General features: G+C 40.6%; 2 protein-coding genes across 4 annotated transcripts in view; one reads left to right on the top strand and one right to left on the bottom strand.

The window, feature by feature from the left end:
- itpr2 (inositol 1,4,5-trisphosphate receptor, type 2) overlaps window positions 1-8,862 on the bottom strand; it is a 59,922-nt gene extending 51,060 nt beyond the window's left edge. Inside the window, exons 1-5 of one of the 3 annotated variants that reach the window (XM_079681477.1) lie at window positions 8,762-8,862; window positions 3,120-3,190; window positions 2,719-2,837; window positions 2,533-2,619; window positions 1,170-1,328 (exon numbers count right to left, since the gene is read on the bottom strand). In XM_079681477.1, coding sequence (XP_079537603.1) covers window positions 1,170-1,328; window positions 2,533-2,619; window positions 2,719-2,837; window positions 3,120-3,190; window positions 8,762-8,844 — 519 coding nt within the window. In that variant the 5' untranslated portion in view covers window positions 8,845-8,862. Of the gene's footprint in view, window positions 1-1,169; window positions 1,329-2,532; window positions 2,620-2,718; window positions 2,838-3,119; window positions 3,191-8,064; window positions 8,469-8,761 lie in introns of those variants that run through there. The other 2 variants (XM_079681476.1, XM_079681478.1) reach the window with 2 other exon arrangements.
- Window positions 8,863-11,290: 2,428 nt separating this feature from the next.
- Window positions 11,291-24,885, top strand: plekhg7 (pleckstrin homology domain containing, family G (with RhoGef domain) member 7). Its single transcript, XM_079685179.1, has 17 exons — window positions 11,291-11,607; window positions 12,245-13,010; window positions 13,784-13,806; window positions 15,830-15,954; window positions 16,777-16,817; window positions 17,088-17,189; window positions 17,617-17,766; window positions 18,018-18,113; window positions 19,429-19,527; window positions 19,918-20,031; window positions 20,428-20,602; window positions 22,199-22,314; window positions 22,649-22,736; window positions 22,833-22,912; window positions 23,631-23,784; window positions 23,899-23,996; window positions 24,617-24,885. Exons 2-17 carry the CDS (start codon window positions 12,375-12,377, stop codon window positions 24,725-24,727), a joined length of 2,208 nt encoding a protein of 735 aa, XP_079541305.1. The 5' UTR covers window positions 11,291-11,607; window positions 12,245-12,374; the 3' UTR covers window positions 24,728-24,885.
- Window positions 24,886-24,999: the final 114 nt, after the last annotated feature.

The raw sequence follows: 24,999 nt of genomic DNA, 5'->3' as shown, positions 1-24,999 counted from the left end.
GTCATATTGCAGCACGGGACGAGACACAGGCTGGTAAACTTCCAGAAGTGTTTAAATAGACTAAGTAAGAATGTGACCATGCAAGGGGCTTGTCTAAAGTCTGCAAACATCCCCTGATTCAAAATAAAAAACAAAAAGGTGATATGTGCAGCAGCAACAGGCTGAGCGATTCACATGAGTGAATCGCAAAAATCTTTTATCGTCATGCTATGATAACAGTATACATGAAGATATAGCATGTTTTATGGGAATCAAATAAATATATTGATGAGTATTTCTTCTAAATTAATGAAAAAATATGTGCAAAATTAACAAGCCAATTTTTTCTGAAAATAAATATAATTAAATTAACATTTATACCGTGTATATTGACATTTTTGTAATCACATTGAACTGATAAGTATTGTTAACTTTAATGAATAATAACTAAAATCTTAAAATGACATTCCTTTAAAATATTTCAGATCATTGTCTATTACAATAGAGTTACTATGTGTGCAATTTATTCATTTAGACAACATAATTGTGTACCACAATAGCTAGATGGATGACTTCATCACGTTACAATTCCATTAAAAGACCATAAACTATCATATTGAATTATTGCCAGCCCTAGTTCACAGCAAACAAGTTTATCATACGGTGTTGAGAGGACATGAATGCAGCACACAGAGGTACACTGCCTGTCATTGTATCATCAGTTACACAATACATGCTCTCTTACCAAATCCAAGTTATAAAAGACTCCACACAGTATCTCATGTTAACCAGCCTCATGCAATATTTAAAAACATTTGAAATAACACGAAGCAGGATCAGTGGCTTTCAGTGGATAGCAAATAACAACCGACTGGATGCTTTAAAGTTCATCCTAAGAGTCTAACATGCAATGGGAAGGTTGGTGCGTCCATGCTGTTTACATGATATTCTGTATCTGACTAATGCACAAACACCATGCACAATCAGGAGCAATACCTTTAACCATAGGATGCTAAAGCCAAAGGAGGAAGGACAAAATCAGAAATGTTACTGGGACAGGACGAACAGCGAACTGACAGGATGAAAAAGTCAGACATCTGCTTTACTTATAACAGAGAGGAATGTTAAGTTGTTGAACAATACTCTGTGTCTATAGTAATGTGAAAAGGGGGGGGGGGGGGGGGGCCTACATTATCTCCTTCGCTGCGGAGCTTCCAGAAGGGCTGGATGTAGAACCAGGAGCCCTCGTTCCCGGCCATGTCCAGAGAAACCCGCATGGCGTTCTTCTCCAGCAGAGCAGGGAGACGCTTGTTCACCGTCAGGTACTTATTGCTCTTAATGTGCAGCAGCTGGGACAGAAGAGTCAAAGGGATTAAATACAGCAACATAGGGGTGGAGGAAGTACTCAACTCGTTAAGTGAATTACTCATACGACAATGTAGAAAAACTGCATAAAGAGTTCAAACCTGCACTAAGTAAAATTAGGAAACGTGTAATCTCAGAAGTATCAAAAGTACTAAAATGAACACTTTATACAACTTTTATTTGTTATATTATTCTTACTCATGCAATAAGACATATTTATATAGGGACTCCAACTAAATATTGTTTCCTTATGGATAGTTTTCACTTGATTATACTCTCAATGTATAATTTGTTTGTTTGTTTTTTATTCCCACTACATTAACCCACAGCCCTGTAAAGTGACACCTCTACAATGCATTTTGTCTAACCTCAATAAATATTAAAAAAAATGTATATGAATTATCTCAACAATTTAAAGGAAAGCAGCATATACTAACATTTGAGAAGCTGGGACTATGAAATGTTTGACACTGACTTATACAACTATCAATCAACTAATAGATTAATCAATTTATCAACTACTTGTTTCAGCTCCAACTGAATATACCGTATGTTTGAATCCATGAGAAAGCACAATATTTTATAAGGTTGTCATGTGTTTTAAATGGAAATATTTCAATATGTAGTAACAGCTATTAAAGCTATTAAATACTTGTTGTCAATTCAAAAGTAAACTATTTCCCTCTGAATTGCAGTAGAGTGGAAGTACAAAGTGAAATGTACAAGTGTAAGAGAAGATTTCCTTTTCTGGGAAAAACAGAGGTATGTTATACTTTCAATGTAACGTTTTGTTTGATTTAAAACAGCTTGTTCAATATTTTATTTGACATGGCCTCAAGTGTGGGTTTTATCACACATGACATGGCCCTATTCCATTGAACAAACAGGTGCTAAGATATAGGGAATACTAACACATGCTCTATTGAAAAAAGCCTGTTTGTTGAAGGAACAATGGAGACTTGCCTTGAAATCATTTTTGCATTAGCACTAAAGTTGCTGCTTTTCTCAAATAAACTCGTAAAACAAGAGTTTAGCAATCAGTCACAGCAAATACAGCCATTGTGGACTTACTGACTGAGGTATCAGGGATTTGGTGACAGTAACACAACCTTAGTAAACAAGAAAACCAAAACAAGGCTCTGGACTAAAGACAGTGTGACGGCACAGATCTTTGCCGAGGAGCTGTACCTGGATGACATTACTGTATTTCACAACTTCTCCAAGGAGCTTCTTGTTTTCCGACTCATTCTGCTTCTGCTCCAGTTCTGCTGCATGCTGGGTACACAGACAGACACAGAGATTTACTTAAGTGTTAGTCTGCAAATGAAAACGGAGATCAGATGTAAATGTTTTTCAAAACTGATGAATATCTACCTGTAACTTCTTAAACAGGTCTCCCTGTGTGTTGTTGTTCCCTTGTTTCCCTTGTTTGGCCTTCCAAAACTGCTTTTGGGCCGAGTATCTGTTCATGGGACACACCTTGAAGAGACAATCTGCAGGGGAGGAGAAGCATTCAGGCACACACACTCTGTGGGTCAGGTTAAGCAGCACTCAAGGCTCTTAATGTGGTGAAGCAGCATGTTTTAGGTTAATGGTTATTTACCCACCAGAGTTATTTAGACTTGCTTTTAAAAATACAAGCTTCTCTAAAACCACAATGTTGTGTGTAACAACATTGTGGTACATTGAGGGCAAACTTTCAGGTCAGCCTTGAAAAGTGTGTGTGTTTGTGGATGTAACCTCAAAACCAGTGTGACTAGTATTTTTGTACACACCTCTGAACTTTTTGGGCGGGTTGGCCAGGTCTCCAGCATCAGGCTGGACCACACACCTGTCATCAACAAGCCTGCAGAGAAGAGGAAGTTTAACATTCAGTCAGCATAATGTATTCATATCTAAACATGTATGCAATGGTTCCGTTAAGTAAATCACCCGCCTTGAAAACAAAGGTGTGTACTATACACTGTAGTCTGATAGTGGTATCACAGTCAAATGCAAATACACAAAGCAGAGTCCCGGACTTCTATTAAAGCAGAACATTTGAATAAGCAGCTCGAAACCACGCTTGCTCTACAGCTGATCAGCCACCTGCAGGATGAAAAGCTCAGCTGGCAGCAGAAGAAAGAGGAATGGCTCTGCTCGCCTTCACATTCTTCTCCCAGAGCTCTCCCAGTGTCTGGAACGAGCTCCTCTCATTTAACAGGACTCTGATCTCCGATTAGCAGCACAGCAGGGGTCTGCTCAGTGTACAGGTTGTATGGACATAAACTGAGTGATTGGTATCTCTTGGGGTTTGTTATAGTGCAGAGTGGAACAGACTGATAGTGAATACATCTAATTATTAGGTGTGTGAATCTTGCTGTATCTTAAAATACGTTTCAAACCTATTCGGGATTCAAAATTATTAATGATTCAGAATATGGGGGTGCTAATGTCATGATGCAGTCCAGTGTGGGCGAACAAAGGCAGTAAGGAAAACTTATGGCATGAAAGCAGATTCAAGCTTTTTACGGTTTTAAGTCTTTAACGGATTGTCATAATGTCAATACACACGTTAATTATTGCTAAAATTGCACAAATTTGAACTGAAAAAGTGGTAGTATTTCAAAATTATTGTTGACTTTAATAGTAACAGGTTCAAGTTATACAAAAAATAAAGTGCATCCTGTACCATGCATAACATTGGTAGGCTTAGGCTAGCTGACTTTTTCCAACAAATACCCAAACAATAATGCTGGGCTCAATTTGACTTAGTTTGTAGCATTATTATCAAACAAAAGCAATATGGTTCTTTTGTAAAAAAAAATTACTTTAAGATATGATTAGATTTGATTTTAGAAGATAATATTCTTGATTCTTACCATAATCAATTTCCCCCCCACCCCAACTGATTATAGATAACAAAACTAGATATCAACATAGCAGTGTAAAAATTAGGATTTAAAGTCAAGATGTTTTGTAAATTTAAGACAAAGTCTAAGCTATATGCAGCTTGTCTACGCTGCAGTGGGCTGCAAAGGATGCATGTGGTTTCTGTGCAGGGTTGATTAGAGGACATGGGAGTGATGTCATCAAGTTAACTGCCACGCTTCCCACATCCTAGCCTTATTTGTTTTTTTACTTATGACTGACAATTGTACAGACTAGTGGTGTTTCATTGACAGGTTCAGTAATGCACTGCATGTAGATGGAATTCACACGTTGGACTGAATTCTGTTTTAATCTGATGACAGATAGCAAGAGAAACTGGAAAAGCTGACAGGCCGGAATGTATGCTGCATAAGAAAGGGAAGGTGCCAAGTGTTTGGTTTTCGTATAGGCCAATTTACCTTATCCATGTAAAATAAAAGAAACATGCATTCATATGTTTCATTACATCATACATCAGTGGGACAGGTTTGTATTGGACAGTTTCCCAGGTCTTTATCTGGAATATAAAACCCTGGTTTAAAAATGGCTTTGTGAAAATAATCATGTAAAACAGAATCCATTTCAGGCACCTATGTTAATAGTCCACACTGAGAAGACTCAGGGTGAAGGTGCAACAAAGCAGCACATTATTTAGTGGAGCAGTGAGAGCAGGCAAAACAATGGCAATGGAAAACCGAGTGAGATCACTAAGAGAATACCTAAAACATTGCACTGATCACAGGGGGAATTTTCTGAGGTGTGCATTTACTTTGTACACCTAAAGAAATGTTTCAAAATGATGGATTAAGTCTGAATGTTGTTTTCAGTAAAGGTTTTATTTAAGGCTTCATTTGGTCTGAGGGTTACCCTCAGACCAAATGAAGCCTTAAATAAAACCTTATATTCCCCCTTCAGGAAATCTTTTTTTTTTTTTTAAATGTCAAGACAAGGCTCAACCTGTGAAAGTGAGATAATCTGGTGTTAAAGTACACCTTTTTTTTTAGAGTACGGTTTAATTCATGCTTGGACAAGCAGTTATGTGAGGGTGAGGGTAAGAGGAGTTTTTAAGCTTTGGTAGAAAGCCATCTGTGACTTTAAAACTGCAGAAAAGTATTAACTTCAACTTGCTGTGGTGTATTCTATGACACAAGCTATACATTTCTGTCAAAACCCCATATCATCCCATTCCACTTCTCCCCTTTGCACCAAAGGCCGAGGTGCACAAACACATCCATTCATCCCGTCCACTGAGGAGAAACATAATGCAATGCACAATTCCTCCAATTCATACAATGTTGGCAGCCCCGCTGAAGTGAGCTGAGCCGTTTATGCCCTTTATGCCACGGCACTTGATCAGTGTCAATCCACAGGCGTGTACTATTTCCACCAACTCGATATCAGAGTTACATCTTAATGAGACACAATAGAGCCCAACAGGAAGCAGAATCAAGTGCTAAATGGCTAAACAGGAAGGAAATACTCTGGATAAGTCCCTCAAGCTCATAAATAAGTAACCTTCAGTATGCAGAGAGCTGTGCTTTAGTTCAAACAGAGAGACTTTGACAGTGGCACTCGAGTTTGCTCCATAACCGAGTTAAACATGAACCAATGATAGCAGGTTGGACACAGAGAAGCTAATTTTAGCATATTGCTTGTGTCGAGACAACAAGGCCCGGAAAATAAAGCATATTGCAGAGCAGCAGGTCTGATGTTTGTTCTGTCAATTGTTTTCCAGTGAAAAACTATAGGCAACTGAGAAATTACTAATCTGTGAGAAAAGTGTGAAGTTTCACAACCAATGCCAGTTATTGCATGTTTCAACGTGCTGATAGTGGCCCAGTGATCTAATTGAGTCACACACTTCCTCGTTAAATGTATCCTGCCATTATTTCACAGTTTATTAATTAATCTAAATTAATGGGGAAATAATGTTTACACTTAGATAATGTGTGCAAAAGTATTGTATCTGTGTCTTATGATGTATTTCTTATCTATATATTCAAGTCACTAGATTGATTACTATAAAACAAAACATATTATGGATCTAATTAACTTAAGTCCACTTGTGGTTCTGTCAAATGACCGCAAAAGGAAAGTCAAAAGGTAATTTAGTTTCAAATGTTTGCATTGTTAGGTGTGTGAGGAACTAGCAGATTTAATGTTATCCAAAGCAAATAAGGGCATGTAAGGCCGAGGTTACATTGTGCTCACAGGGGCCGTGGTTCCTCCACGCTCTGACGCTCGCTCTCTGGGCCTTGGTGAGCCCTTAATAAAATACTCCGTGCTCCCGTCACACTACATGAGTTATTGAAAGGCTGATAAGAGTTTGGCGGCTTTGCCTCACAACATCATGAGCTGTGAACAATCACCGCTGTGCATGTTCGCTTTTTGAAGTTTATAGCCCCTGTGCTGCTTGCATTTGGGTAGGCAAAAGCCTTAACTGTTAAGAGCGCATTCAGCAAATTAAAGTAGGATAGCTGTGTGCACTCAGATAATGAGGCAGGGGACATTGTTGCTTACAAACAGGTTGTTTGTAAAGTTGCTCACATGTTTCAGCTGCCATCTTCCCTGAGACCTCTGCTTGTTTTGATCCTCCACAGCGCATGGCATTAAAGAGAGGTTTTAACTTCAAATAATTACCTCTGTTCTGAAGTTTAGGTTTTTAAGAGAAATTTAAAAAGGAAGTTTTAAAAAAGAGTGGCGAACAGAGTAAGGAGGTGGGTGGGGCGCATTTATTCCTCAGGGTGGTTCTGCAGGCAAAGAGTTCAGAGTGCACCGGGAACCAGTGAGGTATTTCACCTTAACTTAGGTGACACAGCTCAGTAAGAATAACCACAGCCTGCTGGTGGAATGTTTCTTTTTTTGCACTGAAGTGTTGCGACACACAATGAAAGCAGCTTCCATCACACCTACACACAACCTGACAACTAACAGTATGACATACAGGCAACTGAAAGAAGAACAATAACTCTATCACTATCAAAGCCACGTTAAGTTCTTATTGTTTGAAGTGAAGGGGTGTGCTTGGAAACCCTCATCAAAATATGTCTATGAGCAGTGAGCAATTATTTGACTGCAGAGAATGTCACAAAATGAAAGATTAGTAAAAATAGTCTAAAATATTCTTCTTTCTTGCCCCATTACTTATCTTGTGACCCCAGGTTGGTCACCAATGCTTTCAATGAAGGATGATTATGGAGCAAACTCCAAATCACTCTCTTCTTAATCAATCCCTTTTCAAATTGGACTGCTCCACTACAATAAGATCACAAAGACACCTCAAGAGGTGTGTAACATTCGTGTTTTCTTAGCGTCATTAAACCCACATACAGACACAATGCTTCTGCAAAGGTCTCAAATAAAGTATGTTATTTGAGGATCTACATGACTTAAAGCTGCAGGTGAGGAGGAGTGAGCAACAAACCTCTTTCTCCTAACTTCAAATGAATACAAAAAGTGTTCCCCCATGGTACCCCATTAGGTCCCCTACTTTGGGGTCCACAACCAATTAAAATGTGAGTGTAACCATTACCACAAGTGTACCTGGACAACACGCTGCTTTGCATTCCTGTTACATTTGCCTAAACGTGAAGTTTCCTGAGAAGCAGCAGTTTTCCCTGACAGGCCTCCGCCACAAGTCGCACTTTAACTTTTGACTTGTTAATTTGCAGGGAACGTATATAGGCCTACCGGTATGTACACATAGAAAAGTTTAGGTGGTGACAGATGCAAAGTGAAAGTATTAAAGGTGTGAGGATTAATCCATACGTAGTCCCCAGTGAGTAGAAATTGAGAGGCGGAGGAACATACCCCAAAGTACTGATGAAGCCATTCACCGAGCCCTCCGCGTAAAGAGACACAATGTCTCCAATGTGAAGAAAACTGGACCTGTGCTCTGACATTTTGTTTCACTGAACAATCGATTTAGTTAGGTCCCGGTTTCTCCATTTAGAAACGCCTAGCGCTTCTTCTCTTCGGGTGAAGTAGTCCGCACGTTACAGGGGCTTTGGTTCAGCAGCAGCCTTCAGATTCACTATCATTCTTCAATATTTACAATCCTGCAAGACAATCGAGTGTCAAAAGAGCGAAACTGTAGAAAAAACTGTTGGCGTTTTTTGAAGATAACGCTGTGTTTTGAGACTTATTTAACTTCTTCCTGTATGTCACGCAAACCGGAGGGTGCTCGTCTTCACATCCACTTCAGGGGGAGGAGACTGCTGCTGTCAGGCTCTGAGCAAATTCCGCTCAATCACACGTTTCTGTTTTTATTCGGGGTAGGCCCCCCAAAAAGTCATTAAAAATATACCTTTACTTGTCCCTATAGCTGTATTATTTCAGGAGATAAATGTAGCATAACGGTTGCTTCACAGACTAGTGATGCTACATGTGTTTTGATAGCCTATTGACATATTGCACGCTAAGCCCTGTTAATTTAGCCTATGACAAACATTTCTCAATAGTGAGTTCTCTTTTTCCAAACTGTTGGATAACATGTGGATCATTTTACCATGCTTGCCTTTGACACAACATTTGCAATGCTATGACTACATCCAGGGCCGTACCTGGCCAACTTGGGGCCCCAAGCGACATTGAGATGTTACAACTGTAACAGGAAGAGTTACTGCAATGCGGAGGGCAATCCAGAGATTTGGGTATAGTTCCTGTAACTCACTTTTGTGGAGGAACTTACAACATCTCCAGAGCAGTTTTTAATATCAATAATGCAAATAAACTACTTCTACTAATAGCGTCGCAGCGGCGAAACTGTGGCACGCTTCGCTTAAACGCATAAAGGTGCGCCGCATTTGCGCTACGGATGAGGCTCCCTCCGCGAGATGAGACCCCACGCAGTCTGCGTGATCTGCGTGGAGGGGCGGGCCTGCATGCAACAAGATTATCTCTCAGCTGTACTATGACAGGAAATACATTAGGATGTGGATGAGCACTTGTGGCCAAATACAGAAGACATGGTTCACTATATATATAAGTACGTTTTATTGTGTGCACTTGTTATTGCTCTAAAAATACATACATAGGCTATAGCCAAATAACCTTACTGAAACATGCAGCATTTATTATAATTGTATGTGAAATATATTGACTTTGATCACAATCCTGCATTACATGAGTTTCCTTTGTTCTTATGGAATCTGTTTTTTGTTTACTGAGGGGCCAATGTCCCCCTACCATAAATAGTGTCTGAATGTGTGATTTTATCAACTGTTCAAGGCAGAAAAGGGAAAGCTGTCCAATGTTTCTAAAGTGGGACCCCAATTTTTTATATAGGCTAGTCTAAATATTTAATAACAATATATAATATAATAATATTTAAAACAAAAAAGGTAAGAAATAATAAAGACATCTAAAGAATGCATAGCCTACAAACTTATATATCAGAGCTTTTCCCCACTCCTATCAATAGTCCAAATCCCTCACATTTATCTTGTGACACTCTGGAGGGGTCCGGCCTTAAGGCTGGGAACCATTGTAGTAAATAATTATAATATTTCTAAAAAGGGGATATCTGCAGAAGTACATGCATCTGATTCCCTACATTTACACAGGCTAGGTTTGGAATGCAGGACAACTTGTAACCGAGTATATATTGATATTGTTTTATAGGTACATTTACTTAAGGAAAATATCTGAATACTCCTTCCACCACTGACAAAGACTATAATGATAACAATGATAATATGAGTCGTTGGGATGTTTTTGTGAATTGTTTTGAACAGGTTTTGAAAATGTAAGCCATAAAACTAAGTAATAGCCAAGTGTGTGCTCATGGCACACAGACGTGGAGTCGGCTGAAGGAAAGTGACAACATTAATCTTATTTTAACTGATACTATCCCTATCCTTTGAACGGCTGAAGGTGACCTAAATGGCCAGCAGGGAAACAGTGACAGAGGCTTTTACAGAAGGATGTTAGCGGGGTTTTTTATGTACTAACTACATTCACACAGCAGGGGCCGCTAGAGATCCAGCCATAGGAGATCCCATAATTTGACATTTGTCGCTCTCTAGTGCTCACTTTACGAAACAACAGGTTATTTTTGCTGTGTTAAATCAAAACAAATGCACCAGTAACAGTAATTTCATACTGGTGGTGCGAAATACTTGTTCCTCTGGAATATAGTGTCTCTAATGGGCTCATCCACAACATTGAAAATACCACTAAACACTCATCGATTTCAGAGAGATTATAGCCTGTTGCTTTTAAATAAAATGTTATTCAAAATTATTTTAAATTACAAAAACTTGGTACACTTTACACACTGTAGGAGAAGTGGAACAAAGGGTGTTTCATTATGAAATACTCACTCATGAGAACCATATAAATGCTCTAGAGTTGCTAAAGGAGGTGTTTATTTTTTACAGCTTACTCTTTTATCTATCTACAGATTAGGCTACTAGTGACCTTTTTAATGCCGTAAAATAATTTAATTTTGGCACACTTTGGTTTATGTCTTCCACGGGAAATAACCTCTGTACAGCCTTTATGCTTGCCTTTAAGCAAACATATTACTGTACTTTATAGTTACATTTTCTGTATTCATTTTGTACAATGTAAGTACAAATAATTAAGAATGCAAGAAAGAAATACAACACGTCATTCTCTCTTTACTCCACAATATTGATATACAAAATAAAAGATTGCCTCTTTGGTGGAAAGTAACTAAGTATATTAAAGAATTTCCCAATTTGGGATCAATAACATATATGTCTGTATTCAAGTTATATAAAACTGTGAGGTACTTTACTTGAATTTATGTTGTTCCTCTTATGCTACTCCATGTCACTAATTTACAGAGGATAATTTGTGTAGGCCTACTTTTACTGGTGACACTTAAAGCTCCTACTGCTTGTATTTTAGTACGTTTTTGTTAATCAGAGTGACATAAAATAAGATATTTTTGAACGTATAAAGTGTAACAATAAAGTGATAGGTAATACATTTCTCAATAATCCTACCAAATATTCATATGTAATTAGGTTCCATTAACTGCTTACTGTTTCTGTATGGGTTGGGGAGATTGAGAGAGAAAGAGTGTGCGTGTGGGCGTGCGTGCGTGTGTGTGTATTGATGTCCCGTGTAGGCAGTGCAGTCGCACCTTTCCACCAGCTCGCGGACAGTGCTCTCCTCCCTCCCTCCGTCAGTCAGCAGCCCACGGACCTGTGTCCTCGCTCGTGTGTTCTGTCAGAAAGCTAAACACCGTCGGAGGCTTTCTTCTTCTTTTGCAAACTGCGAGTTTAATACCGAGCCGGCTCAGTTTGCCTCCGACAGCGGCGGGACTTCTCTCCCGGTCACTCGTCACTTCACCGCGAGTCGTTCAAGTCTTTCCCGGAATATGTAAGTAGTACACCAGACTTTCTTAAAATGTAACAAGCTGTTTTCCGAGCACATGTTCCTTCTGCTTTCACACAGGTGTTTTTCAGAGCAGTTGATTAGTGCTGTAAACTTTCTCATACATTGTTTCTCTAACCTTTGTTGCCTCGTGGATGTGACTTAACAGCATGCAAGGCTTGAAATTAACCTAATATGTAGGAAACACGATAATAAAAACTATCGTGGGCCATCTTTAGTCGGCTACCAAAGGGGAAAATCAATACCAGTGTACAAACAGTACTCCGAGACAACAGAGTTGAAATACATTGCATTGCTGCCTCTGGTTCTGTGTGTCTCACACACCACAATGCCACACTATGCAATTACTGTACATTGTGACATGTGTGCTGTAGCAACACTATCCCCCCCCCCCCCCCCCAATAACTGAATCTACTTCACTTGGTTTGCCAACATTCACACACATAGGAGTGTTAAGGTTTACTAAACTGTACACTGTATCTCCTATTGGCCACTTTACTGCCATCTGTCTTTTTTTTTTTTACACTGTTCAAATCCTCTTTCAGAATATTAGGAGGCTGGTTGGGCCCACCCTTCTTGAACACATTTATTGTATTGACACATTTTTTACTTTTCTCCCCAGAAGCCTGAGAAGTGAATGGTGTGAACAGTGCTGGAATGCAACAGGATTATAATCTGACCTTAACTCAGTGGAGGCGGACCAACCCGACCATCAGATCACACGTTTACACTACAATGCCTTTGAGGTTATAATGTCTACGCTGCAGCACGTTATTATACAGGATAAAGACCAGGACGTTGAGAAGAAGCTGGACTGGAGTTACATTGAGTGGGTTGAAAATGAAGTTGTCACTACAGGTGTGGCAAACGCAGAGACACAAACGGACTGTGGGACATTTGAGCACAAGGAGTGTCAGACCAGCAGCCCAATCATAGTGCACATAGATCTCTCACGGACACACTCCAAGCTGAGACATTCGTCCCTGGTGGACAATGATGGCTTGGTCGCACCTCTCTTCCAGTTTGACCGACAAGCCCCCGCACGCATCTCCACGTCTCCCACCTTGAGGAGGATGAGGAGCACCCGACGTCCTATCCTACCGGATTTCCGGGACCCTGTCATGATGATGGGGAGCACCCAGGAGGAGCCTTCCCCCACAACCCCTCTGTCCCCAGTACACAGAGTCAAGTCTCCTCTCGCAGCCAGCCCTCTCTCTGATGGAGAGATCTATCCCGATCCTCAGCCCATCTCATCCTCAGTGCGACAGAGAACAAGATCGCACAGATCAAAGACTTTTGACAACGGCATCACTTGTAAAATACAAGAATGTCGCAGTGCTCATCCTACTGTGATGCAAGATTTTAGATTTCCTGAAAGTGGAGCACAGGTGAGTTTTTATAAGTTGTCTGAGTGACTTTAATTCAAACATATCTGCACATATAATCATTTGATGCCCTAATCATCACGCAAACATCTCCCCACCACCACGAGTCACATGCTCTAGTCTGGTGAGGTTTTTTTATCCAAAGCCTATAAATTAAATGGTTACACATTCCTTCCTTGCGGAAACCTTCTCTCCCTCATGCTGCCTTGCCTCCTGTGGTGGTCACTCACAATGCAAGCTTTTGACAGCAAATGAATCAGCAGTTACATGCACTGACAGCTCTGACCAAGCCCACTGCCTGGAGAACCCTGGGAAGTGCTCTCCTTGGGCCCCTATTCACCGCAGTCAGCAGTCACCCAATAATGGAGGGGTCAGTGAGCGATGGAAAAAGATAATGGGGAGATCTATTCATCAGCTCGTGGTATTCAACCGAGCCCATTCTCAATAGAGTCCCGACATTCTCCTCAGATATCAGAGGCTTTTCAATTCAAGCGACCACTTAAAACACTGATTCAAATGTGAATGTCTTTGAAAGTGATACAGCGGTATCGTTGGCCATAGGAGGTCTCTGCACCCTCTATTAAATGTTGAGTGCAATGTAAGACAGTGATAAAATTAGGGCATGTAAATAGTTTAATAATTAGAGCTTTGGAAACTTCAGAGCAATACATCAAATAAGAACTTGTTTTGCTGAAACTTCAAGGAGAAGTTAATTACTCAATGTTTTTGTGTATGGTTTTCCATTGACTGATGCGGTGTTTTCCTCTTTTTTGCAGGAGAAAGAGCTCTGCCACACTAGGTAGGTGTCTCTTGGACTGCTTTGCATGTCGTCTGTGTGCCCTGACGTCAAAAAACCATGAGATAATGTTTGCATATCCGGAATGTAGTCAAATATATTTCCTGTAACTGATACACTGGACTTTAGTGTTCACGTTTGTTTTTCCATCTCTCTGATTCATCTCTAATTTCCATAGTTAACGCTGCTGTTTCCAAAATATTTGGGACAACGTGTGCTACAACACTCAGCATCATGAGGGCCTCCCATGTGCTCTCAGGACACTCGTGAGCGAGGATGATTGGACCTTCGGTTAAAGGAGCCCCATTGTTCATTCATTGTCATTCATGTCTTTGTTAATGGGGCATAAGCTTGGTGGGTTACGTTTTGAGAGTCCCATGGTTATGTACGGGCTAGACAAACCCTCATTAAGGCTGTTTTCTCTCACTGCCACCCACACCCTCCTATTGGGCTGCTGGGCTCTTCCCCTCACTGGATAATTAGGCAGCTATTGTCCCGTTAATTGCTCTCTGGCACTGTGCTTCTTACAGTGCCGGGCCCCGCGAGCCATTGGCTGGGACAGTTTTGTTTTTGAGCATAATTATTTCTCTTGTTGTACAGGAACAAAACAACATTTTTTCAAGTGCTCTCGTTGGCAGAGAGGCTGACACAGGAAGCTTTCTGAACAGTCACAAAGCAACAAGATGTCATTGTGAGGAAAACAGTTGGGACTAACTTATCCTCCCAGCACATCATGTCCCCATGTCAGTCATGTGGCACACATGTGCATTCAAGTTAGTCTCGTTTGCTTCTTATGCAACTGTAGCTACTGTGTGAGTGGATGTTATGAGTGGTAAGAGAGAAAGTTTCAAAGAGATCATTCAGTCTAATAAAGCACATTTTACATTTAAAGGTAAACTGAGAAAAACCAGAACCAGCGTTGTTCCCTTGCTTTTACTTCTGCTCCACTTCTGTGTGTTTTTATAAACAGGGTCATTAGCCCGCATCTCGAAACAGATTTCCTTATGGTCTGATCCTTTCCTGATAACCTTTACCTTTTGAGTTGATCAACCCAGATATAATTGCCGTTGTGTAAATAATCTACCAATGGTTTGAATTGGATTTTATAACTCAGTTTTTGTATTTCTATCTCTCCTTCCCCATCAATTTCCAAACTCTAAACTTTTCTTTTTAAAGGCAAACCCTCTAAAAAAAAAAAAGAAGTGAAGAGTGAAACGTCAGCATGTTGACGCAGAGCAGTGGCCAGCTGTCGATCAGCGGGCTGAAAGTGAAGATTTGGCTAAACCAGCTCTTCTTGTTGCGGTGCAGACCTTTTCTGCTGACTGCAGCCACGCTGAAGGACTAGAAAGCTCCTGTGAGCAGAGCTACAGTTGGGATTGTGATTGTTTGAGTAACGCAGTCAACAATCAAGTTTGACTACATTAAGAATTGTTTTATTGGCCTAACAGATAAAAATGTTCATGTTGGCCATGCCCTGTCGAGATTATTAGTCGGCTCGGCACAAAATAAAACATTGAATTACATTTAGAAGGGTTTTTATTTGTTAACACCTATCCATTTAACATCTAGCAGTAATCCCTGGAGTACAGCAGGGTATAAGTCAAAACAGTGGCTGCTCGAGCTTCGCCTGAGGGTAAAAGGCAGGTCTGTGTTTTTCCAGCCGCAGCCATGCTTTGGTTACTAACTATGAAAAAGAGACCAGGAGGATTACAACTGGCACACTGACAGCTCGCTGCCTTCCACCCAAATATAGTGAGCCATTAATAGCGCATAAACCACACACATAACACTTTATCCCTGATAAGTTCTCTTGCTCATTTTAATCACCATTTTGCATCACAATGCAGATGGTATTTTGGAGGTATTTGAACCATGTGAAATGCCAAGAGGAATTCTGTTATTTCCTGTGGCCATCTTGCTGTATTTAATTTACAATAGAATAAGATAGTTCTTGTATCTGAGTATCGGATGCTGTGTGGAAGATGTTAAGTGTTACTACTGGTTTTAATCTTGGCGTGTCTGTCAGTTCCCTCAGGCTTCAGGAGAGGAGGCGCAGCTCCGTGGTGGTCAGCTTACCCGGATCGGACGTTTCACCAGGAGACCTTTTTGTTTCCAATGGAGCGGCTGACATGTTAAACGACTCATTCTCTGGTATAATACTACATTGCTTTTATAAATAATGCTAATAATATGTGCTATGCAAACCAAACGGCTGATTTAACCCTACAGTATAAGTTCATTGATGCTTCTTCAACCTCATTTATCACATTTATAAACCTGGCCCTTGCAAAATGAGCTATCATGCTGTAACCCATCCTCGCAAGTTGTTCTGAATATCCAAACATGTGAGCATCACAGGTTTGATTATCAATTGATTTTGATGCTTTTCTAAACCCCTCACAGTCTAGGTGTTGACCCTTGACACCTAGGAGGATGAGTAACCTGGTTTGACTTGAGAAAACCTGAATCACAGTCCTGTAATATTTTCTAGTTAAAAGACTGCTGTAAGCCCAAAGTTGCTGTCCCATTAGTTTTTCAGCAATGAGCTATGATGCTTGACCACTTCAGAACTTTTATCAATTTGCATTGTAATGTTCCTAAACAAACCCCAATTCTCTATTTAATCCATCAGAAGTCTTGAATGCCAATGCAGTCCTTCATCAAGAAAACCATAATGTGCAACACCTCCATGCTTGATGCTGATTTAGAGACTCTGAGCATTAGCACTGAAACCGTTCTTAGCCTCAGATTGAACGGGTTTATCAGATTATAGATTGTCTGAGTGTTTTGTGCCACTTCGTCTTTAATTCCACCTCTTATATTTGCATAGAAAGTCCAAAGTTGTAACCCTAAAGCCCGACACGGTTTAGTTTGTCTCATTATAATCCTGTCATCTGTTGCACTCCAGCACATATTCCTGCTTGATCTGTTTTGTTTATAATCTTTTTTTCGTATGTTTATGATTTTGTACAGATACAAAGAAGTCAAAGTGGCCCTTTTCGCGGCGAAGCACGGTAGGTGTTGCTTCTCTGTTAGATGTTGTGTGCGTGTGTGGCTGTTGCCAATTGTGTGTTTGTGTTTTTTTTTTATGAACTTTGTTTTAGCAGTGAGCAGTTGGTTTGGACATTGTTCCCTGACCCACTTCTCAAAGCAGATTAATGTGGTTCCTCTATTCAGCTTTTGTGTTAGGTTTAACATTTGAAATGCAGAACTTAAACCAAAGTTCAGTTTTTGGACATAGTGTTTTGAAGACTCATTTAATATAATACCCGTGTATTTTTCAGACTAAAGGAAAGTCGAAGACAGGCACGGCAGCAGATATTGAAAACTATCTGTCAACATCACAGATTCAGGACTGGAGGAACCATGACATGCAGAGGTATAAGGTGAGAAATGAGCACTGTCAGCAGCAAAAGCCCTTAAGCATCCAGGCTGTTTGTTATGTAAATGACCATGTTTGCAGTGGATTCTAATGCAAGCAAAGTCAGAGTTTAGGCTTAAAGGTCCAGATTTCCAAACCAAATAGATCTCAGTGTTTAACGAGTGACTCAGAAATAACAGGACGGCAGTTAAAGGGAAGCTCCCGCAACGTTTTAGATGAGTCACGTTGTTCAAGAACCAGAATTTCTAGGCAGTTACCTGTCAGGTCGACCCTGCACGTGAATGTAAATAAACACTGACACACGCTGCATTGTGTCAGGGTGGCAGTCGGAGCTTTACAGTGACACAGTTGACCTTTTATACCAACACACTAATACATATAATGATAATTTTCCAGTCTTTCTTAATAAAATCTTTCTCCTGCGTGTGCAGGAATACTCTCTGGCAGAGTTCCTGCAGGACCATTCCTCCCAGGTGAGCGCGTCCTCTGACCCTCAGGGCTTCAAAAGACAAGAGGCCATCTTGGAACTCTTCACCAGCGAGTGCGTTTACTTCCTGGATCAGCTCATGGTTCTGAAAGAGGTGACTGTCCCTACAAACCTCTAAATGCACACGCAAATGCAAACACGCACGCGCACACACACAGGATCACAAATAAATCGACCCAACCCAAAGGAAACCAAACACCTGCTGCTTTGTGTTGTGTTCCTGTCACTAAATTCCTTACAGGGAGGCTCATGTAAAAGTCTCTTTAGTTTCCCATTCTTCACACTGAGGGATTATAAATCTAATAGCCTGAGCCTATTCTCTTTTGGACTTCTTGTTGATTTCAGGTGTTTCTGGCTACACTCACAAACCTTCAGATGACGAACTGCCTGGCCGACATCGATTCCTGGAGGCTGTTTGCAAACCTCAATGAGCTCTGCCTGGTGAGACACCATGCTAATACGTAGCATAAGTCCTGTTAGTTTACGTTTATTATACATAAATATTGGGAGCACTTGTCATTTAGTCTCATTTCTTGTGCTGAATCAGAATGTAAAAGACAGCAAATTGTAACTCTGTCTTAACCTCAATACAACATATACATTATTTATAAAGAGGCACCAATACCAAAAGCATAGGACAGTTAGCCATGCAATAAAGAATCAAACATAAACATCATGTCATTTAAATTAAAATCATACAAAAGCTTTAGAAACAACGTTCATAAAACAATGAAACAACATGTCTAAAGCTATGAAATATAATAATAATAATAGATTTAATTTGTTAGCGCTTTTACAGGTGCTCAAAGACGCTTTACAGATATATATATATATATAGATATTATTATTATATATAATTATACTATTATAGATATATAAATATACTGTCTAAAACAGTATCTTATCTCACAACATAAATAGTTTCCTAATTGGTGGTACCAGAGATTAAACTGAGGAGTTTGGTCACTGTCTTACTTATTTTTGTATTCATTCATCATCACTCATTAACCATGTTTATTACAGCATATCAATTATTAGAGAGGGTTTTTTAATCGAAAATCTCCTTACTTTCGTATGACGCCTCACGCCACAGCATTCTAACCATTACTGATTGAATTGTGATTATTTATTTTTTTATATTGGTCATTAGAAACAGTGTTTCCTATTATGCAAAATCCACTTTTTCATGTCTTTTATACATCAACATGTGTCCCCTCTGTGGAAAGAGATTCTGAAAGTTTCAGGAAAAAAGATTGGCTCTCTTTTTGTCCTGATCCATTTATATAAAAACCTATCTGAAAATGAGCTGATCAGATTTTGGCCTCTTTATGATGTTATAATGATTTTTTTGTTTGTGTAACCATTAGCCAATAACCAACCAAGGTAAACCCTCCCCCCCCCCCCCACCCCACCCCACCCCACCTTATCACCTGAATCTCCTCCTAGAGCACCATTGTGTTCTTTGTAACCAAACATCTCTCAGAGGGGTGTGGGGAGTGGCTCCTTATTTTCATCTAAAGTAACAGACAGAGAATCAGCACTTTTAAAACAGGGCTGAAACAAAGGGGATTATGGGATGCTACAATGATATGTTTGGTATTTGGAGCCAAACCCAGCAATATATTGATGAAAAACAGTATAATAGGGGACCTTTTTTAAATAGTGTTAATATTGTAAACAAACTGAGGGTGTGTGACGCACCAGGGTGTTGCATGGCTGCGTGCTGACACCTAACACTGAGTGTTTACTGCCTCAGGTGAGCTTTGGTTTCCTGAACAACCTCCTCCGCGTCATCAAGGACACGTTTGAGATCACAGAGGCTGGCGGGCCCACCCTGCTGGAGCTGCTGAGCAAGGCAAGTCTGACCCAGTCACACGTGGACACACACTGACACACACACACGCTGACTGTCACTGTACGCTCACTTAATGGTTCCAGTGTAAAGCTCCACTGATAAGACAAAGAAAACATTTCACACTTTAAAACAAATGTGTGAACATTAGTTTAATATTGTGTTCTTTTATAATGAATATCTCAGCTCCAAATATCAAGGAGAAAAATAAAAACCTCTTCATCGAACTGTTAAATTATGTATCACAGCAATCGGCTATATTTCAGAAACAGGGTAAATGCTGTGCTCGACTGCAGACTGGTATCAAATCTTTTTATGATGAGTTTATCTGCAGCTCGATGCCTGCTGCAGTCTGTTTCTTGATGTTTGTGTAACACTGCTATCTGTTGTCAGGCTTTCCAGGAGAGCGTTTGTCACTGCCTGCAGAAGTACTGCCTCAACTACTCCACGGCTCTGCTTTATCTGGACAGCCTGAAGCCCAGAGAGGACTTTGGATCCTACGTGAAGGTACAGGGGGAACTCGCCCAGGGCAGCTGAATGTGTGTGTGTGTGTCAGAGCAGTGGCAGGGACGCCATGTACCTTAAAAACGCGGCAGGCAGCGATTCACCACGGCCTTAACCGCAAACAACCAGCTCACTGTGTCACCAAGGCCTCTCAGAGACAGGAATGTGACCATTTGTCCCTTTTGTAACCTTCCCTGTCCTCATGCTTATGTCTTTGTTAGGCCTTTTTGTTTTTGCTTTTAAGATATCACACGCTTTTCACTGCCCATCCCCCCCCCCCCCCCAATTACCCTTCTGTTCTAACAAACACCATGACCACTCTTTCACCCCTCTGACCTTCTTCTTTCGCCCACCGACAGCTCTCCTCTCACCCTCTCCCCCTCTCTCTCTCCTCCCTAGTGGTGCGAGAGGAACGAACAGTGCCGCAGGCTGCAGCTCCGCGACCTGTTGGTGGCGCCGCTGCAGAGGCTGACTCGGTACCCGCTGCTGTTGAGGAACATCGCCAAGAGATGCCAGATGGAGGACGAGACCAGAGGCCTGCAGGTTATAGCAGAGCAAGTGGACACTTCCATATGTGAGCACACCAAGTTACTTCCCTCTCATTGAAAAACCCATACTGAGAAATACAAATGGGACATTATAGGCTTCCCTCCAGGTTCGTGATAAAAAAAAAAGTTGATTGTGGTGAATTACCAATATTGGGAGAATCATGAATATCCTAACGTGTGACTTAGGAAGACTGTCCTACTCGCTTTGATGGTAGAGAAGTTAATAATAGAGCCTGAAATATACAACAGGAGTTATCATGAAAGATGGAACAACTAAAACTATGTTGCTTTTTTTAATGAATGCAGGGGGAACTTATTATTTACAATGACCTTGTTTAAGACTGCGGTTTCTCTATGGTCTGACTTTTATCAAGATAAGATAGTGAATCTCATTCATCCTGGCCAAGATAATCTGTACATCATATGCTATTATTTACATAAACAGTGATGCTCTTCACCACTGAGCATGTCAGCGCTGCCTTATCTGACTCTCCCTGGGTGAGTCAGCACAGTGTCGATCAGGGACGTGCACAGACATTTGGAGGGGCTATTGCTCTAAACTGGAAAGAGGGCCTCCCCCCGATAAAAAGACCTTTTTGAAAATTGTAACTTGTTTTTAATGTAAAATAAACCAAACAATTATTACATCAACTAAATTGAACAGTAATTCTCATAACAAAATAAGCTAAGGCGACTACTTGCATTCGGTAACTTGATTTTAAAAATGAAAACCAGGGACATTTTTTGTCTTTTGGTCCATATCTCATAAAGAATATCTAATGTTAGTAACTATTAAAGGCAAAATGGGGACAATTCTGTTCTAATGCAGTTTTAAAAACAAATTCTCGCTCTCTCAAGAGGGGGCAGGTCAGCCAAAAAGGCCAAACGGGCTGTTGCCCGGGTAACATTAGCCCGTGCCTGTGCACGTCCCTGGTGTCGATGCTCGGTTAGTTTCATAACTTACAGGTTTTTGTTCAGCGTCTGATGACGAGCTGAGCATTTCTCTGAGCGTTAGACATCTCAGTTATGTCACTCAGGTGATCAGGACTCTAGTTTTCTTTTCAGGCGGATGATTGACAAGCCTTTAGCAGTCAAATACAGCAGCATGTTAAATAGATGTACACTGGGTATCACTGTCAAACAAAAGGGCACTTTTGGCTTCACGTTTTGGCTGGCTGCCAGGAGTCTGTTTTTTTTACAGACCTGTTGTATCGGTTTACTCTGTAACTAGATGGACAGGCTGTGGGAAATGTGCTGTAGCACTGCACTGATCTTTGATTACACAATCACATAAAACCATTAAAAAGGCGAGGCCGAGCCGCAAAGACGACGAGGAGCATTGTCGCCTCGACCAATGTCCTCTGGGTGTGTGCGGAATATTTACCGTAAAATCAGAGTGTGCGGAAATCTCTTACGACACGGTCACACCCGTGTTTGGTAGGCAACCATCACTACACTGAAGAAAGCACAACAAGATAATTAAGTAGTGCTAAAGAGGCATTTATCTTTGTGATTGTGTGTTATTAATGTGACGCATACATAATACATGATGACTTCAAAGCAGCAAGAGAGATTTGTGTCTTTCTGTCCTCTTGATTGAACCGATGCCTCTCTGCTTCCAGGTGACTTAGAGGGAAAGGTGAAATGGCTGGATAACTACCAGAAGGTGAAACAGCTGAGAGACGCCCTCGTGTGGCTGCCTGTGTGGGAGAGAGACAAGCGCGCCTTCGTCCCTGAGGTGTGTGTGTGTGTGTGTGTGTGTGTGTGTGTGTGTGTGTGTGTGTGTGTGTGTGTGTGTGTGTGTGTGTGTGTGTGTGTGTGTGTGTGTGTGTGTGTGTGTGTGTGTGTGTGTGTGTGTGTGTGTGTGTGTGTGTGTGTGTGTGTGTGTGTGTGTGTGTGTGTGTGTGTGTGTGTGTGTGTGTGTGTGATAGAGCAGCAACACTTGAAAATGATCACATCATTAATCTAGATTAGACATCAGATATATGTGTCATTAGCGATAACTTTAGTATCGGCACTTATGATATCAGATAACGTTTCGAAAGGTGAACATACTTTTTTTTATCCTTCAGAATCTGAAACATCTCTTAAAGGCTGTCACTCTGGAGAATCTCATTTCTCACAGAAGCCTCCTGCACGACGGGAAGATGCTGCTCACAGGTGTGTACAGATGGTACCGCTCCAACACGTCACATGCTCAGTGACTCGGTTTAGGAACAATCTAACTCCTGTCATCTTTCTGTGCTTGATCATCAGAGAACACAAAGCTGAACGATGTTTATCTGTTCCTGTTTGACGAATTCCTGCTGATCACAAAGATAAAGAGAAACAAGAAGGTACGACGCTTTGCAATCGATTTTAATCTCACTCTTTATCTTAATTTTTTTTTCTCATTATAGATGATATCATATTATTAATAGTATAGTATATACCTATCTTCCCTTAATCTGATTTTTAATATATATGTTTTTTATTTTATCTTTAATTTATCAGTTTACTAATCGATAGATCTTTTCTATATAGCACCCTGATTCAAAAAGAATATTATTCTCAATTTATTTTAGGCATACGCTAAGGCAGTGTTTCTCAAACTTTTTCATACCAAGGACCACTTAACCAATACAAAAACACTCGCGGACCACCTAACTCCACGAATATCCAAAATCACATCGTTTTTCTAGAACAGATTACAAATCGTCTCAAAATGGTACAAACAAGTGGCAACATGTGTGACGCAGGTGTTGCGCTGGGCTATATCATGCAATCGAAAATGGAACTTCTGCTCGCTTCATTGTGGAGATATTCCCGCGTGAGTGCGGAAAACTTAAATGTATTTATTTATTTCAAATGTGAAATGTTACCAATATACTCACGGACCACACTTTGAGTAGCACTGCGCTAAGGCATGTTTCTTTGTTTTGTTGGGAAAAAAGAGTTTGTACAAAATGATTAAATAAATATAATGATAATGTTGTGCTGCGTTCTCCTGCTCAGTCTCACCTGGACAGATATCCAGTGTAAGGCTTGTTGTAACTTGAATCACTTCCTGTGCAGCGGTCCGTGGGCCCGGAGCAGAACCCCCTCAGGCTGCCTCAGAGCCTGGAGCTGGACCAGCTCCTGAAGGAGGGCTGCACCTTCACGGTCCTGGACCAGCCCGTCTCTCTGGACCGGCTGCAGCTCAAGAACGTTGATCAGCTCAATGCCTCGAGTAATAGAAGTTCACTTTCTGTTTGAATGAATTGACGTCTCTGACGGTGTGCACAGCCGTTGTTGTGTAAATCCAAATTAACGGGACAATTGCGATGTTGTGCTTCCTTTGTAGCGTCGGGGCTGCCTCACTCTTTCATCATCATGCACCAGAACCGCTACCAACAGTGTATTGGAGCGTTCATCCTGCAAGCTGCCTCCGAGGCTGCCAAGGTACATCCCTTCAGCTGTGAATCCCTCTGATGTTCTGTAAAGATGTACAGCCTCATATGTGGATTTGTTTTATATTAACATACATTTCTGTAATGCCAGATTTCACTTTTAAACTTTCACAGAGAACAAACAAAAGTCATCTTTTGACATTTTTGCAAGTTTAAAGGATTTGTGCAAACCCACTGTCCTTTGCTGAGTAATTTATATTTACCTTATATGCTTCTGCCAGGGGGTTCCTTTATGAAAATGTATTTTCTTTAGATGTGCTTACATTTTTTGTCTGCAAGTTTGTCTTTTGCTTTATAAATGTCCATGCTGGGATTCATATTACTTTACAGATGTATGCACATGATCATCAATCTCTGCATGTGTGGCGCCATTCAATTCAATTATCTGTTGAATTCCAACACGAAGAAATTGTCAGTATTTTATAGAATAAAATAAAAGAATAGTCATTTTACTCAAACACATACCTATAGATATTCAAAACAGATGATGCTGGAGTGGTCTATTTTTTTCCAGAGCTCTCACATGATCAAAGCTTAAAATAGCTGCTAACTCCCGGATTAGGAACATGATGGAAAATCTTTTCATGACCACCTTCATGTGATTTTCTGCAGAAAACCTGGATGTCGAAGATAGAGGGCGCTGTGGAGGCGCTGCTGAAGCTGGACTCTCAGCGTCCGCGCGGGAAGTGCGCCGCCCTGTGGCTGGAGTCCTCACAGATCTGAGACATAGGAAATGTCTCTACTGTCAATGTGCACTTCACTGTCTCCTGACGTCTTGTAAATTACCGTATTACCACTAGGATCATTTTGTAAATTGAATGTCTGGCTTTAAAGGCAGCGGCTGCAGTAGTTTACAATAAATATCTAATTATGTAGTAAAAGGTGTCTGCATGTTTTTCCTTTTTAAGAACACATCACCTTCACAAATGAAAAACACTTCAATTTTTTTCTTTTACCTTTGATTATATGCTACATGCTGAGTAGGGTAGCATTTA

This window comes from Notothenia rossii (genome assembly GCF_949606895.1).
Source record: "Notothenia rossii genome assembly, chromosome: 5".
NCBI lineage: Eukaryota > Metazoa > Chordata > Actinopteri > Perciformes > Nototheniidae > Notothenia > Notothenia rossii.
This window is presented reverse-complemented; position numbering and strand designations above follow the sequence as displayed.

Excerpts from the sequence above, each read along its gene's own strand:
- plekhg7 (XM_079685179.1), top strand. The coding sequence starts at position 12,375 with ATGTCTACGCTGCAGCACGTTATTATACAGGATAAAGACCAGGACGTT. Across the intron at positions 20,603-22,198 it reads GCAAGTGGACACTTCCATAT|GTGACTTAGAGGGAAAGGTG; the intron begins GTGAGCACACCA and ends CTCTGCTTCCAG. Across the intron at positions 22,913-23,630 it reads AGATAAAGAGAAACAAGAAG|CGGTCCGTGGGCCCGGAGCA; the intron begins GTACGACGCTTT and ends CTTCCTGTGCAG.